Below are 13,968 nucleotides of genomic sequence, written 5' to 3'. Positions count from 1 at the left end.
TTTAGATGGTTAATGTCCACAAAGGTGGGGGAATCTAGGCTTACAAAGATTCTAGGAAAATGAACAGTCAATCCTTCAATCTTAAAAGCGCTCCTCCCCTTTATGGTGTATATCACACAACAAATAGTCAATGTAAAAAGAATGAAATGCATTTCATATTGAAATGTTATTGTTCCAGGTACTTGCATTGTCAATACCTTTTAGAATTCTGAATTAATCAGATGGTCGCAGTCTTTGTTCAAGACTGAACAGATTCAATTCTTTTAGCCTGTCTGCATATGACATGCCTTTTAAACCAGGAATAATTCTGGTTGGTCTTCTTTGCATTCTTTCTAGAGCAGCAATATACTTTTTGTAGCGAGGTGACCAGAATTGAACACAGTATTCTAGGTGAGGTCTTACTAATGCATTGTAAAGTTTTAACATTACTTCCCTTGATTTAAATTCAATACATTTTACTATATATCTGAGCATTTTGTTGGCCTTTGTGTGTGTGGTGCAATTAATGACAAAGTCACTGTCTTCACTGTGGTGTCGTTTTCAGCCAAAAAAGCGTCTGCTGACCTCAAACTAAAATCAAGCTTGTTTCCTAGGATTGCACATCTGTATCTTTGTGCTTGTACTGTGCGCACACGAAGATACTGTAAGTACAGCTATGGCCAAAAGTTTTACACTACCTGCAATTTTAGGATTGAGACATTATTTAATACAAATAAACTATATGAACATAATTTAGATATTATTTAACATCATGTAATCAAAGAGACTTCAAAACTATATCACAAAAACTCTACCGATAGCCATAATACTAATAAAGTGTTTCATGTTAGATTTCAAAATGTCACATTTTTCGTTAAGTATATGGAAAACTACAAAGCGGTCTGTAATTCAATATGTTAACGTAACATTATTCTGCAGGTTTCACTTGACTTTATGAAGCACAGTTAGTTAATTCTATAGGGTGACACAAGATTTTACACAAGATTAAGGACTTTAAAACCCAATGCAAACTTCACCTTATCCAGTAATTGAATGGCTTTAAGCTCCCTTGACGGACACACCTTTGGCTGGATGTATATAAGCCCATGCTCAGATGTGCTAAAGCATCAAGCGAAGAAAAAAGACGAATCTCCTGAGCTTCTCAGAACATTGCAGCAGCAGATGAAGATGGATCACAAACTGGTGCTCGCCACTTTAGCACTGCTGCTCAGTGTCTCACAGGGCAAGCCTCTGAAGGTAACAAAGCCGCACAGCTGCAGCGCTTCTCATTTCAAATGCATTTTTACTGGGCTCTTAAACATTTCAATAACGCATCTGTGTTTGTCTTCCCTTTCTTATGTTGTTGCAGGGGGACCAAAGTGGAAAAGGCAAGTTCCTAGATTTAGTTTTTATATGTGTCTCATACGGGGGAAAATAAAGCATATCTGTTGAATTTTACATTGCAATGAGTTAATCTTTGTAATTCAGGATGTACGATACACTGGACCAGATTCATAAACCTTTACTCTGGGGTATCATGTACTTCTGTTGTTTGAAAGGAGAAAAACTCTTGTTTTACAAAGATGGACCCAAACAACGAAGCAACTGAATTTGGAGTCTCTTCAGCACGGCCAGTGTGTTTGTGTATCTGTTTGTAACACAGATGCCACGCTGGAGGAAATGCTTTGACTATGTAGTGCATGAGTGTGTGTCAGTGTGCCAGCAGTGTATTACAGGGGGACTCTATTCCACTCTGCTCCAGTATTAGTACACAGCACTGGATTCCACACGCTGCCCGTGCACACAGGATTTCACACAGGTGTGCTTTGCTTCTGTAGGTCAAAGAGAAAGAAGTAGCCCAAGGATCCCTGAAGATAAGGATGTCTTCAGCATCATCTTAGAAGCCAATAAAGGTAAGAAAGCTTCTAAATATATAGAAGAGACTTTTACTGCCTTTTGAAATATTGGGTCTGCTTATTGCATGGAAGTTAAGGCTGGCATATTCTACTTGAGATGAGTGTCTTCATTTATACATCTATGAGCTCTTAACAGAAGCACATTGAGATTAGATTGGTAGTGTCTTACCTACTTCTGTAAACTGCTCATTACCACTAACATAATGATCATTCAAATGGATTGATGTGTTTTGTTTCTTTTATCCTAGAGAAGTACATAAAAATGCATATTGTGGCTAAAACGAGTTCCCCTTTAAGATGTTTCTCTGCTCAATTTTCAAACAGAAATCAAAGCGCATATGATGGAGGGTGACATTGTCGTGTCAAACTCCAGGAATGCCATGAACTGCCCGGACAACTCATGCTTTTGGCCGAAGGCCTCTGATGGATTTGTTTATGTGCCTTATACGATCTCCAGTGAATACAGTACGTACACGAAGCACTTCGAAGAATGCTTTCTATTAACATTCAATATGTTTAATAGTACCAGTGAGACCATATTTAATGAAACAAGGACAAATAAAACTGCAGTATGAAAAACACATGTCTAGTTCATGTGCTGAGTGGAAACCTAAGATTCATTTTGACAAATACGAAGAATACTGACTTCGAAGAGACTTGCATTTATCTTTGAAACATTTCTTGTTTGTAAAAGAGTGCTCTGTATTTATTTGTGCACAGGAATCTAGCCGTCCTTTCTAAAGGGCATCGTGTTTAAAGTTGTCAGTGTAACTGATGGAGTTAGTATTGGTCCCTCTGGTCTGGGAGATGTTAAGCTTTGATATATTCAAATATCAATGAGTTTCAATTGGCTTATCCTTTTTTACAGGTGCTGAAGAGAAGGCAATAATCTCCAGTGCATTCCCAGACTTCGATGTACAGACCTGCATTAGATTTAAACCACGAACTACAGAAAAAGACTACGTAAATATCAGTCCCCAGAACGGGTAAATGACCACTCTGCTGTGTCTCTGACAAACCCTACCATTTCAGTGCCATTCAAAGATAAAGGTGTATACTAAGCATGTCTCAAAACTTCACAAATATGCAATGACTTTTATAGATAAAAAAGTACAAGATTTCTAAACAAGATTCTCTTTCTACCTATAGCTGCTGGTCCAATATTGGAAAGTATAAAGGCGCTCAGCAAGTGTCCCTGTCAAAGGGAGGCTGTGTTTACAAAGCCACGGCTCAACATGAGCTCATCCATTCGCTAGGCTTCTATCACGAGCAGAGCAGACCTGACCGCGACAGCTATGTCAGAATCAACTGGCAGTACATCCCAGAAGGTAAGGAAACCACAAGGAGTCCTTTCCTGGAGCGCTCACACAATCACAATGAAGAGCACTGGAGAGAGAGAGAGCTGAGGGGAGGGTGGAGAGCAGCAACACATTGTTCTAATACAATAAAGCGGGGCTTGAATATTTCATTACCAGGGCTTTGTATCCCAATAGCTTTTCATTATCTAAATACAGTGTGATTCAACTGTTAGGAAGAGCTCAAGAAAGTGAGGAGTCTGCACTAACTGGGCAGCCCTTATTGCAAGGATCGTGGTCAAGGAAAGACCCCGACACTCTTTGATGCCTCTAATGGCATGTTGAAAACAAATGCGTGCAGTTCAGCCAGGGTTCATAATTGGATTTCACAATGCATTATCATTTAAATGGAATAATTGGTGACCTCTCACTAATGCTTTTACAATAGGTGTTTGGAAGTAAAACACAGAAACAGATTCTGGGGTAGCAGCATCTCCTTTCCTTTACAGACCAAGCTCATAACTTTAACAAGCAGGACATTAACACCTTGGGCATGCCATACGACTACACCTCCATCATGCATTATGGAAGGTAAGAAGCAGCAGCTGAAAGTGCAGGTCTTCACCCTGTCTCAATTACCTACCATACAATGTGATGAGATCTTTTCTCTTTTTCAGTATTGATCTGACTAAAACACTGTTACTTTAAATCTACACAGGGATGCTTTCTCAAATACAACTGGACAGCCTACTATTGTACCCATTCCAGATGAAACGGTAGAAATCGGACAGAGAATAGCAATGTCTCCTAGAGATATTCAAAAGATCAATAAGCTTTATGGCTGCAGTAAGTACAATGTGCCTCATGTCTTCTGAAGATGATCTTTTACACAGATTGTTCCATCGATTTTATCTGCCCAATTTGCTATGATGTTACTGGACAGCAGCCACCTGTTAGATCCCTCGTGCATCCTCTTCTCAGTGTGGCTGCAGGTTCTTATCCAATTCAAATCTGCTGTTTGATTCCCTTCCTAGATGTCTGCAACATGCTTCTGACAGAGAACAATGGAAGTTTTGCGTCACAGACTACCCAAATTCTTACCCAAGCAATTCTAACTGTCTTAAGCAGTCCTGTCTGTGCTCTTTACTGATTCATTAACAGTTACACATCGAGGGGCTGTTGGAAGTTACAATCAGCCAGCTCTGCCCTTTATTTACATGTTCTTTTGCTTCTCCTGTCCCAAGTTAAAAAGGGTTTCCAGCATTTCACACACACTGCCATTCTCATTCTCTAGTGCAATGCGGAGGCATACTGACTGCTGTGAGTGGAACTTTTACATCTCCCAATTATCCACTGGAATATCCCACTAATACAGACTGCACATGGATCATCAACGCCCCTAAAGGGTACAAGGTAAGAAACACTCAAGAACAAACCAGCAGCATCTCTGTATGAATGATCGAGGCGCCTCGGTACGTTCACTACTCACCTGATCCGCTTGGACAAACGTCTGTAGAAGTATTTGAAGAAGAAAAACAATTGCATTAACACTGAGGGCAAACAAATCTATATCGTGATATTAAATGATGTATCTTTTATAATGTCCATTTCATTGTCTTCAATGTAACAACAACATGTGGGAGCTTTCCAGTGTTTATCTGGACTAGATCCGTTTTTGTGTTTCATTTCAGGTCTCACTTACCATCAGTTCCTTTGATGTGGAGTATTCTGATGACTGTTCCTATGACTATCTCATTCTCCGAGATGGACCCAAGACTACATCCACTGTACAGCAAACCTATTGTGGCTCTGAACCCATTCCCTCCTTCACCTCCAGTGGAAACGCTGCAGTGGTTCAGTTCCACAGCGACGACGTAGAAGTCGGGAAGGGATTCTCAGCCAAGTACAAGTTTGGTATGTAAAGAAGCTCTGCCTGGATTTCCTTTGTTCATGATTGACGTGAGTGCTGTGTTTGAACTGGGCACTGCAGAACTACTTGCACAACATGACATCACTTTATTGAATGATGCAGTGTTATAACTTGCACTGCAATGGACATGTAATGCAATCATATTCAGTAAGAGATTAGCAAGTGAAGGTGGTTTAAGAATGGGCAGCGTGTTGGAACATTTCAAGCAGCCTTCAGCTCCTTTTAAAACTCAGCGCTGTGCAGAATATAAATATTGGCATGCAGCCCAGTGGTTTCTAAGTGTTTGGCTTACAAAGCCTTCAGCACCTCAACAGCATGTACAAATGCACATTCTGTGAAAAACAAGTTTAATGAACCCTGACAACTGATCCTTGAATCGTCCCTTCATTGCTGTATAACGATGATAATGCAAGGTGCTCAAGTCTCTGTTTCTATTTTTACAGTTCCAGTATGAACAAAGAACACAATCACAAGAGTTTCCTGGATTTGAACAAACGGGTCGTTTACACAAATATGAATGTAGAAGCAGAAAGTATAGTAAATCAAAAAAATAAATTGCCAAACCTAATAAGAAAGAATGAAATAATATATATATATATATATATATATATATATATATATATATATATATATATATATATATATATATATATATATATATATATATATATATATATATATATATATATATATATATATATATATATATATATATATATATATATATATATATATATATATATATATATATATATATATATATATATATATATATATATATATATATATATTCACCTTTTAAATCAGGTATTGTTTTTGATTAACAGGTATTGTATTTGTAATAATGAATAAAAATGATTCTTTCTTTGATCAGAAATGTCGTGCATTTCCTTTTTTCTTAACAAAATCCGTAACAGATGAGCTTTATAAGATTAGATATTGTAGCAGGTGTTCCCTCTTCCAGAGAAACTCCAGAGAGGCCCCATACCTGAAAACTTTAGAACTGTCTTCTTGTTATGAGGACTGGCAGGAACACACTTCCAATCCTAATTCCTGCAATACAAACAGGACACCGAAGCTTTGCAGGGCAATGAGACTAATCCCTACATACGAGATCAGGGACAGACCAAGCAAAAGAGTATGGAATGGTTCCCAAGCTGTCATTCACAATGGGAGGAAAAAGACAAAAGGGTAAAACGTGATACAATGAGGTCATAAAACCATCACAAAATAACGCAGTAGTTGATTCACTATTGTTTTTATTAGTTGTATAAATCACCCCCCTCCCCCAATACAATGAGCAGGTTTCTGAAGTGGGGAGGGTGTGATAAGTGTGAGTTGTGTAGTGAATAAAGCAATGTCCAAACAGTTATGTTTCCCAAAAATCTCTGTGTTTTTTAATAAATAAACAAAAAGAACCACCCCTCTACCAGCAATGATATCGGGGGGAACACGGTTAGTTTGCTGACCAAAACAAAACCAACACTCCACAATGATCCCCACTGCAACAGTCCCGTGCATGAAAGTGTGCTTTTAATCCGCAGGGTGGTGCTGGTGTCGTGTGGGGAGGGTAGTGCTCTGGTGATGCGGGCTGGCTCTGTGGCTACAGCCGCTGGCTCTGTACTCCTCCTCTGCAATAAAAAACAAACAACACGCAACAAAAGCAAACGCAATACTCTGGCCGGTGGTTTACGTTCTCAGCGCAAGGCAGCGTACCGACGTAGCTGCTTCCCCTTTGTACCCATACACACCTCCCTGCAAACAACCCGTCACCATGGTTTCTCCAATAGAGGGCCATCATGCAGCTGCTTGCAATGGAGTCGTTCTGGGTACTTGCAACTACGCGCCCCTCCTAATATGGTCACCTTCTGGTTTCCACCTACCATCAAGGTGGTCCATCTAGGAGGCAGCGTCCCACTGTCTTTACACGCCATCCTTTCTCGATGGGAGGGAGATTTTTAACATCGATTCTTTCGCTCTCTATCACAGGGGGTCATCATTCTTCAGTGCAAACAGAACCCAGTTCTTCACATATCTCTAGTGTTACTGTACATTGTCCAAGCTCAGATGTTTGCTCTTCCTTGTGTGACTCCCTTTTTAAGGGAGGCAGAATGCCTGAATCTCTTGTCACACACAGTGCAGGGAAAGGGCTTCTCTTCCCACAATCCGCACATGGATAAAGATTCTCTCCTGTGTGGATCTGCTGATGCACCACTAGAGTTTGAGGCTCCTTGAAGCTCTTCCCACAGACAGCACAGCGGTATGTGTACTCGCCTGTGTGAACCCACTGGTGTCTCTTGAGGTTCTGCCCCTGACTGAAATGCTTCCCACACACAGTTCGGTGAGAATCCTGCGTTTTGTAAGCAGTAACTAAAGAAAGAAAGAAATACATAAATAAATAAATTACAGAAATGGTGCTGTGAGTCATATTACATAATGTTACCATCAGGCAAAATGCTTTAAAAAGCAAGACGTCCCAGGAGTACAGCGGCACTCCAAATGTTACCCATTTCCTACCATGCAGAATAACTGGGAGGGGTGTGTGTTCATCACACTCACAGAAATGAGTTTGTGCAGTGATGCAGAATAACTGGCAGAGGTGTGTGTTCATCACACTCACAGAAATGAGTTTGTGCAGTGATGCAGAATAACTGAGAGGGGTGTGTGTTCATCACACTCACAGAAATGAGTTTGTGCAGTGATGCAGAATAACTGAGAGGGGTGTGTGTTCATCACACTCACAGAAATGAGTTTGTGCAGTGATGCAGAATAACTGAGAGGGGTGTGTGTTCATCACACTCACAGAAATGAGTTTGTGCAGTGATGCAGAATAACTGAGAGGGGTGTGTGTTCATCACACTCACAGAAATGAGTTTGTGCAGTGATGCAGAATAACTGAGAGGGGTGTGTGTTCATCACACTCACAGAAATGAGTTTGTGCAGTGATGCAGAATAACTGAGAGGGGTGTGTGTTCATCACACTCACAGAAATGAGTTTGTGCAGTGATGCAGAATAACTGAGAGGGGTGTGTGTTCATCACACTCACAGAAATGAGTTTGTGCAGTGATGCAGAATAACTGAGAGGGGTGTGTGTTCATCACACTCACAGAAATGAGTTTGTGCAGTGATGCAGAATAACTGAGAGGGGTGTGTGTTCATCACACTCACAGAAATGAGTTTGTGCAGTGATGCAGAATAACTGAGAGGGGTGTGTGTTCATCACACTCACAGAAATGAGTTTGTGCAGTGATGCAGAATAACTGAGAGGGGTGTGTGTTCATCACACTCACAGAAATGAGTTTGTGCAGTGATGCAGAATAACTGAGAGGGGTGTGTGTTCATCACACTCACAGAAATGAGTTTGTGCAGTGATGCAGAATAACTGAGAGGGGTGTGTGTTCATCACACTCACAGAAATGAGTTTGTGCAGTGATGCAGAATAACTGAGAGGGGTGTGTGTTCATCACACTCACAGAAATGAGTTTGTGCAGTGATGCAGAATAACTGAGAGGGGTGTGTGTTCATCACACTCACAGAAATGAGTTTGTGCAGTGATGCAGAATAACTGAGAGGGGTGTGTGTTCATCACACTCACAGAAATGAGTTTGTGCAGTGATGCAGAATAACTGAGAGGGGTGTGTGTTCATCACACTCACAGAAATGAGTTTGTGCAGTGATGCAGAATAACTGAGAGGGGTGTGTGTTCATCACACTCACAGAAATGAGTTTGTGCAGTGATGCAGAATAACTGAGAGGGGTGTGTGTTCATCACACTCACAGAAATGAGTTTGTGCAGTGATGCAGAATAACTGAGAGGGGTGTGTGTTCATCACACTCACAGAAATGAGTTTGTGCAGTGATGCAGAATAACTGAGAGGGGTGTGTGTTCATCACACTCACAGAAATGAGTTTGTGCAGTGATGCAGAATAACTGAGAGGGGTGTGTGTTCATCACACTCACAGAAATGAGTTTGTGCAGTGATGCAGAATAACTGAGAGGGGTGTGTGTTCATCACACTCACAGAAATGAGTTTGTGCAGTGATGCAGAATAACTGAGAGGGGTGTGTGTTCATCACACTCACAGAAATGAGTTTGTGCAGTGATTCCAGAAATGAGTTTGTGCAGTGATGCAGAATAACTGAGAGGGGTGTGTGTTCATCACACTCACAGAAATGAGTTTGTGCAGTGATGCAGAATAACTGAGAGGGGTGTGTGTTCATCACACTCACAGAAATGAGTTTGTGCAGTGATGCAGAATAACTGAGAGGGGTGTGTGTTCATCACACTCACAGAAATGAGTTTGTGCAGTGATGCAGAATAACTGAGAGGGGTGTGTGTTCATCACACTCACAGAAATGAGTTTGTGCAGTGATGCAGAATAACTGAGAGGGGTGTGTGTTCATCACACTCACAGAAATGAGTTTGTGCAGTGATGCAGAATAACTGAGAGGGGTGTGTGTTCATCACACTCACAGAAATGAGTTTGTGCAGAATGATGCAGAATAACTGATTCAGAGGGGTGTGTGTTCATCACACTCACAGAAATGAGTTTGTGCAGTGATGCAGAATAACTGAGAGGGGTGTGTGTTCATCACACTCACAGAAATGAGTTTGTGCAGTGATGCAGAATAACTGAGAGGGGTGTGTGTTCATCACACTCACAGAAATGAGTTTGTGCAGTGATGCAGAATAACTGAGAGGGGTGTGTGTTCATCACACTCACAGAAATGAGTTTGTGCAGTGATGCAGAATAACTGAGAGGGGTGTGTGTTCATCACACTCACAGAAATGAGTTTGTGCAGTGATGCAGAATAACTGAGAGGGGTGTGTGTTCATCACACTCACAGAAATGAGTTTGTGCAGTGATGCAGAATAACTGAGAGGGGTGTGTGTTCATCACACTCACAGAAATGAGTTTGTGCAGTGATGCAGAATAACTGAGAGGGGTGTGTGTTCATCACACTCACAGAAATGAGTTTGTGCAGTGATGCAGAATAACTGAGAGGGGTGTGTGTTCATCACACTCACAGAAATGAGTTTGTGCAGTGATGCAGAATAACTGAGAGGGGTGTGTGTTCATCACACTCACAGAAATGAGTTTGTGCAGTGATGCAGAATAACTGAGAGGGGTGTGTGTTCATCACACTCACAGAAATGAGTTTGTGCAGTGATGCAGAATAACTGAGAGGGGTGTGTGTTCATCACACTCACAGAAATGAGTTTGTGCAGTGATGCAGAATAACTGAGAGGGGTGTGTGTTCATCACACTCACAGAAATGAGTTTGTGCAGTGATGCAGAATAACTGAGAGGGGTGTGTGTTCATCACACTCACAGAAATGAGTTTGTGCAGTGATGCAGAATAACTGAGAGGGGTGTGTGTTCATCACACTCACAGAAATGAGTTTGTGCAGTGATGCAGAATAACTGAGAGGGGTGTGTGTTCATCACACTCACAGAAATGAGTTTGTGCAGTGATGCAGAATAACTGAGAGGGGTGTGTGTTCATCACACTCACAGAAATGAGTTTGTGCAGTGATGCAGAATAACTGAGAGGGGTGTGTGTTCATCACACTCACAGAAATGAGTTTGTGCAGTGATGCAGAATAACTGAGAGGGGTGTGTGTTCATCACACTCACAGAAATGAGTTTGTGCAGTGATGCAGAATAACTGAGAGGGGTGTGTGTTCATCACACTCACAGAAATGAGTTTGTGCAGTGATGCAGAATAACTGAGAGGGGTGTGTGTTCATCACACTCACAGAAATGAGTTTGTGCAGTGATGCAGAATAACTGAGAGGGGTGTGTGTTCATCACACTCACAGAAATGAGTTTGTGCAGTGATGCAGAATAACTGAGAGGGGTGTGTGTTCATCACACTCACAGAAATGAGTTTGTGCAGTGATGCAGAATAACTGAGAGGGGTGTGTGTTCATCACACTCACAGAAATGAGTTTGTGCAGTGATGCAGAATAACTGAGAGGGGTGTGTGTTCATCACACTCACAGAAATGAGTTTGTGCAGTGATGCAGAATAACTGAGAGGGGTGTGTGTTCATCACACTCACAGAAATGAGTTTGTGCAGTGATGCAGAATAACTGAGAGGGGTGTGTGTTCATCACACTCACAGAAATGAGTTTGTGCAGTGATGCAGAATAACTGAGAGGGGTGTGTGTTCATCACACTCACAGAAATGAGTTTGTGCAGTGATGCAGAATAACTGAGAGGGGTGTGTGTTCATCACACTCACAGAAATGAGTTTGTGCAGTGATGCAGAATAACTGAGAGGGGTGTGTGTTCATCACACTCACAGAAATGAGTTTGTGCAGTGATGCAGAATAACTGAGAGGGGTGTGTGTTCATCACACTCACAGAAATGAGTTTGTGCAGTGATGCAGAATAACTGAGAGGGGTGTGTGTTCATCACACTCACAGAAATGAGTTTGTGCAGTGATGCAGAATAACTGAGAGGGGTGTGTGTTCATCACACTCACAGAAATGAGTTTGTGCAGTGATGCAGAATAACTGAGAGGGGTGTGTGTTCATCACACTCACAGAAATGAGTTTGTGCAGTGATGCAGAATAACTGGGAGGGGTGTGTGTTCATCACACTCACAGAAATGAGTTTGTGCAGTGATGCAGAATAACTGAGAGGGGTGTGTGTTCATCACACTCACAGAAATGAGTTTGTGCAGTGATGCAGAATAACTGAGAGGGTTGTGTGTTCATCACACTCACAGAAATGAGTTTGTGCAGTGATGCAGAATAACTGAGAGAGGTGCGTGTTCATCACACTCACAGAAATGAGTTTGTGCAGTGATGCAGAATAACTGGGAGGGGTGTGTGTTCATCACACTCACAGAAATGAGTTTGTGCAGTGATGCAGAATAACTGAGAGGGGTGTGTGTTCATCACACTCACAGAAATGAGTTTGTGCAGTGATGCAGAATAACTGAGAGGGGTGTGTGTTCATCACACTCACAGAAATGAGTTTGTGCAGTGATGCAGAATAACTGAGAGGGGTGTGTGTTCATCACACTCACAGAAATGAGTTTGTGCAGTGATGCAGAATAACTGAGAGGGGTGTGTGTTCATCACACTCACAGAAATGAGTTTGTGCAGTGATGCAGAATAACTGAGAGGGGTGTGTGTTCATCACACTCACAGAAATGAGTTTGTGAAGTGATGCAGAAATGAGTTTGTGCAGTGATGCAGAATAACTGAGAGGGGTGTGTGTTCATCACACTCACAGAAATGAGTTTGTGCAGTGATGCAGAATAACTGAGAGGGGTGTGTGTTCATCACACTCACAGAAATGAGTTTGTGCAGTGATGCAGAATAACTGAGAGGGGTGTGTGTTCATCACACTCACAGAAATGAGTTTGTGCAGTGATGCAGAATAACTGAGAGGGGTGTGTGTTCATCACACTCACAGAAATGAGTTTGTGCAGTGATGCAGAATAACTGAGAGGGGTGTGTGTTCATCACACTCACAGAAATGAGTTTGTGCAGTGATGCAGAATAACTGAGAGGGGTGTGTGTTCATCACACTCACAGAAATGAGTTTGTGCAGTGATGCAGAATAACTGAGAGGGGTGTGTGTTCATCACACTCACAGAAATGAGTTTGTGCAGTGATGCAGAATAACTGAGAGGGGTGTGTGTTCATCACACTCACAGAAATGAGTTTGTGCAGTGATGCAGAATAACTGAGAGGGGTGTGTGTTCATCACACTCACAGAAATGAGTTTGTGCAGTGATGCAGAATAACTGAGAGGGGTGTGTGTTCATCACACTCACAGAAATGAGTTTGTGCAGTGATGCAGAATAACTGAGAGGGGTGTGTGTTCATCACACTCACAGAAATGAGTTTGTGCAGTGATGCAGAATAACTGAGAGGGGTGTGTGTTCATCACACTCACAGAAATGAGTTTGTGCAGTGATGCAGAATAACTGAGAGGGGTGTGTGTTCATCACACTCACAGAAATGAGTTTGTGCAGTGATGCAGAATAACTGAGAGGGGTGTGTGTTCATCACACTCACAGAAATGAGTTTGTGCAGTGATGCAGAATAACTGAGAGGGGTGTGTGTTCATCACACTCACAGAAATGAGTTTGTGCAGTGATGCAGAATAACTGAGAGGGGTGTGTGTTCATCACACTCACAGAAATGAGTTTGTGCAGTGATGCAGAATAACTGAGAGGGGTGTGTGTTCATCACACTCACAGAAATGAGTTTGTGCAGTGATGCAGAATAACTGAGAGGGGTGTGTGTTCATCACACTCACAGAAATGAGTTTGTGCAGTGATGCAGAATAACTGAGAGGGGTGTGTGTTCATCACACTCACAGAAATGAGTTTGTGCAGTGATGCAGAATAACTGAGAGGGGTGTGTGTTCATCACACTCACAGAAATGAGTTTGTGCAGTGATGCAGAATAACTGAGAGGGGTGTGTGTTCATCACACTCACAGAAATGAGTTTGTGCAGTGATGCAGAATAACTGAGAGGGGTGTGTGTTCATCACACTCACAGAAATGAGTTTGTGCAGTGATGCAGAATAACTGAGAGGGGTGTGTGTTCATCACACTCACAGAAATGAGTTTGTGCAGTGATGCAGAATAACTGAGAGGGGTGTGTGTTCATCACACTCACAGAAATGAGTTTGTGCAGTGATGCAGAATAACTGAGAGGGGTGTGTGTTCATCACACTCACAGAAATGAGTTTGTGCAGTGATGCAGAATAACTGAGAGGGGTGTGTGTTCATCACACTCACAGAAATGAGTTTGTGCAGTGATGCAGAATAACTGAGAGGGGTGTGTGTTCATCACACTCACAGAAATGAGTTT

General features: G+C 41.8%; 1 protein-coding gene across 1 annotated transcript; it reads left to right on the top strand.

The window, feature by feature from the left end:
• Positions 1–1,167: 1,167 nt before the first annotated feature.
• On the top strand, positions 1,168–5,104 carry LOC121310330 (high choriolytic enzyme 1-like; the record flags this gene model as incomplete). The annotated part of the gene is made up of 11 exons (XM_041243571.1): positions 1,168–1,236; positions 1,349–1,367; positions 1,818–1,892; positions 2,220–2,360; positions 2,764–2,881; positions 3,045–3,223; positions 3,700–3,781; positions 3,909–4,056; positions 4,172–4,226; positions 4,485–4,603; positions 4,882–5,104. Coding segments are annotated over exons 1-11 (1,228 nt in total), but the record flags the coding sequence as incomplete, so codon positions are not given.
• Between the last annotated feature and the right edge of the window lie 8,864 nt (positions 5,105–13,968).

This window comes from Polyodon spathula, unplaced genomic scaffold (genome assembly GCF_017654505.1).
Source record: "Polyodon spathula isolate WHYD16114869_AA unplaced genomic scaffold, ASM1765450v1 scaffolds_2025, whole genome shotgun sequence".
Taxonomy (NCBI): domain Eukaryota; kingdom Metazoa; phylum Chordata; class Actinopteri; order Acipenseriformes; family Polyodontidae; genus Polyodon; species Polyodon spathula.
The sequence above is the reverse complement of the archived record's forward strand: the minus strand, read 5'-3'. Positions and strand labels throughout refer to the sequence as shown.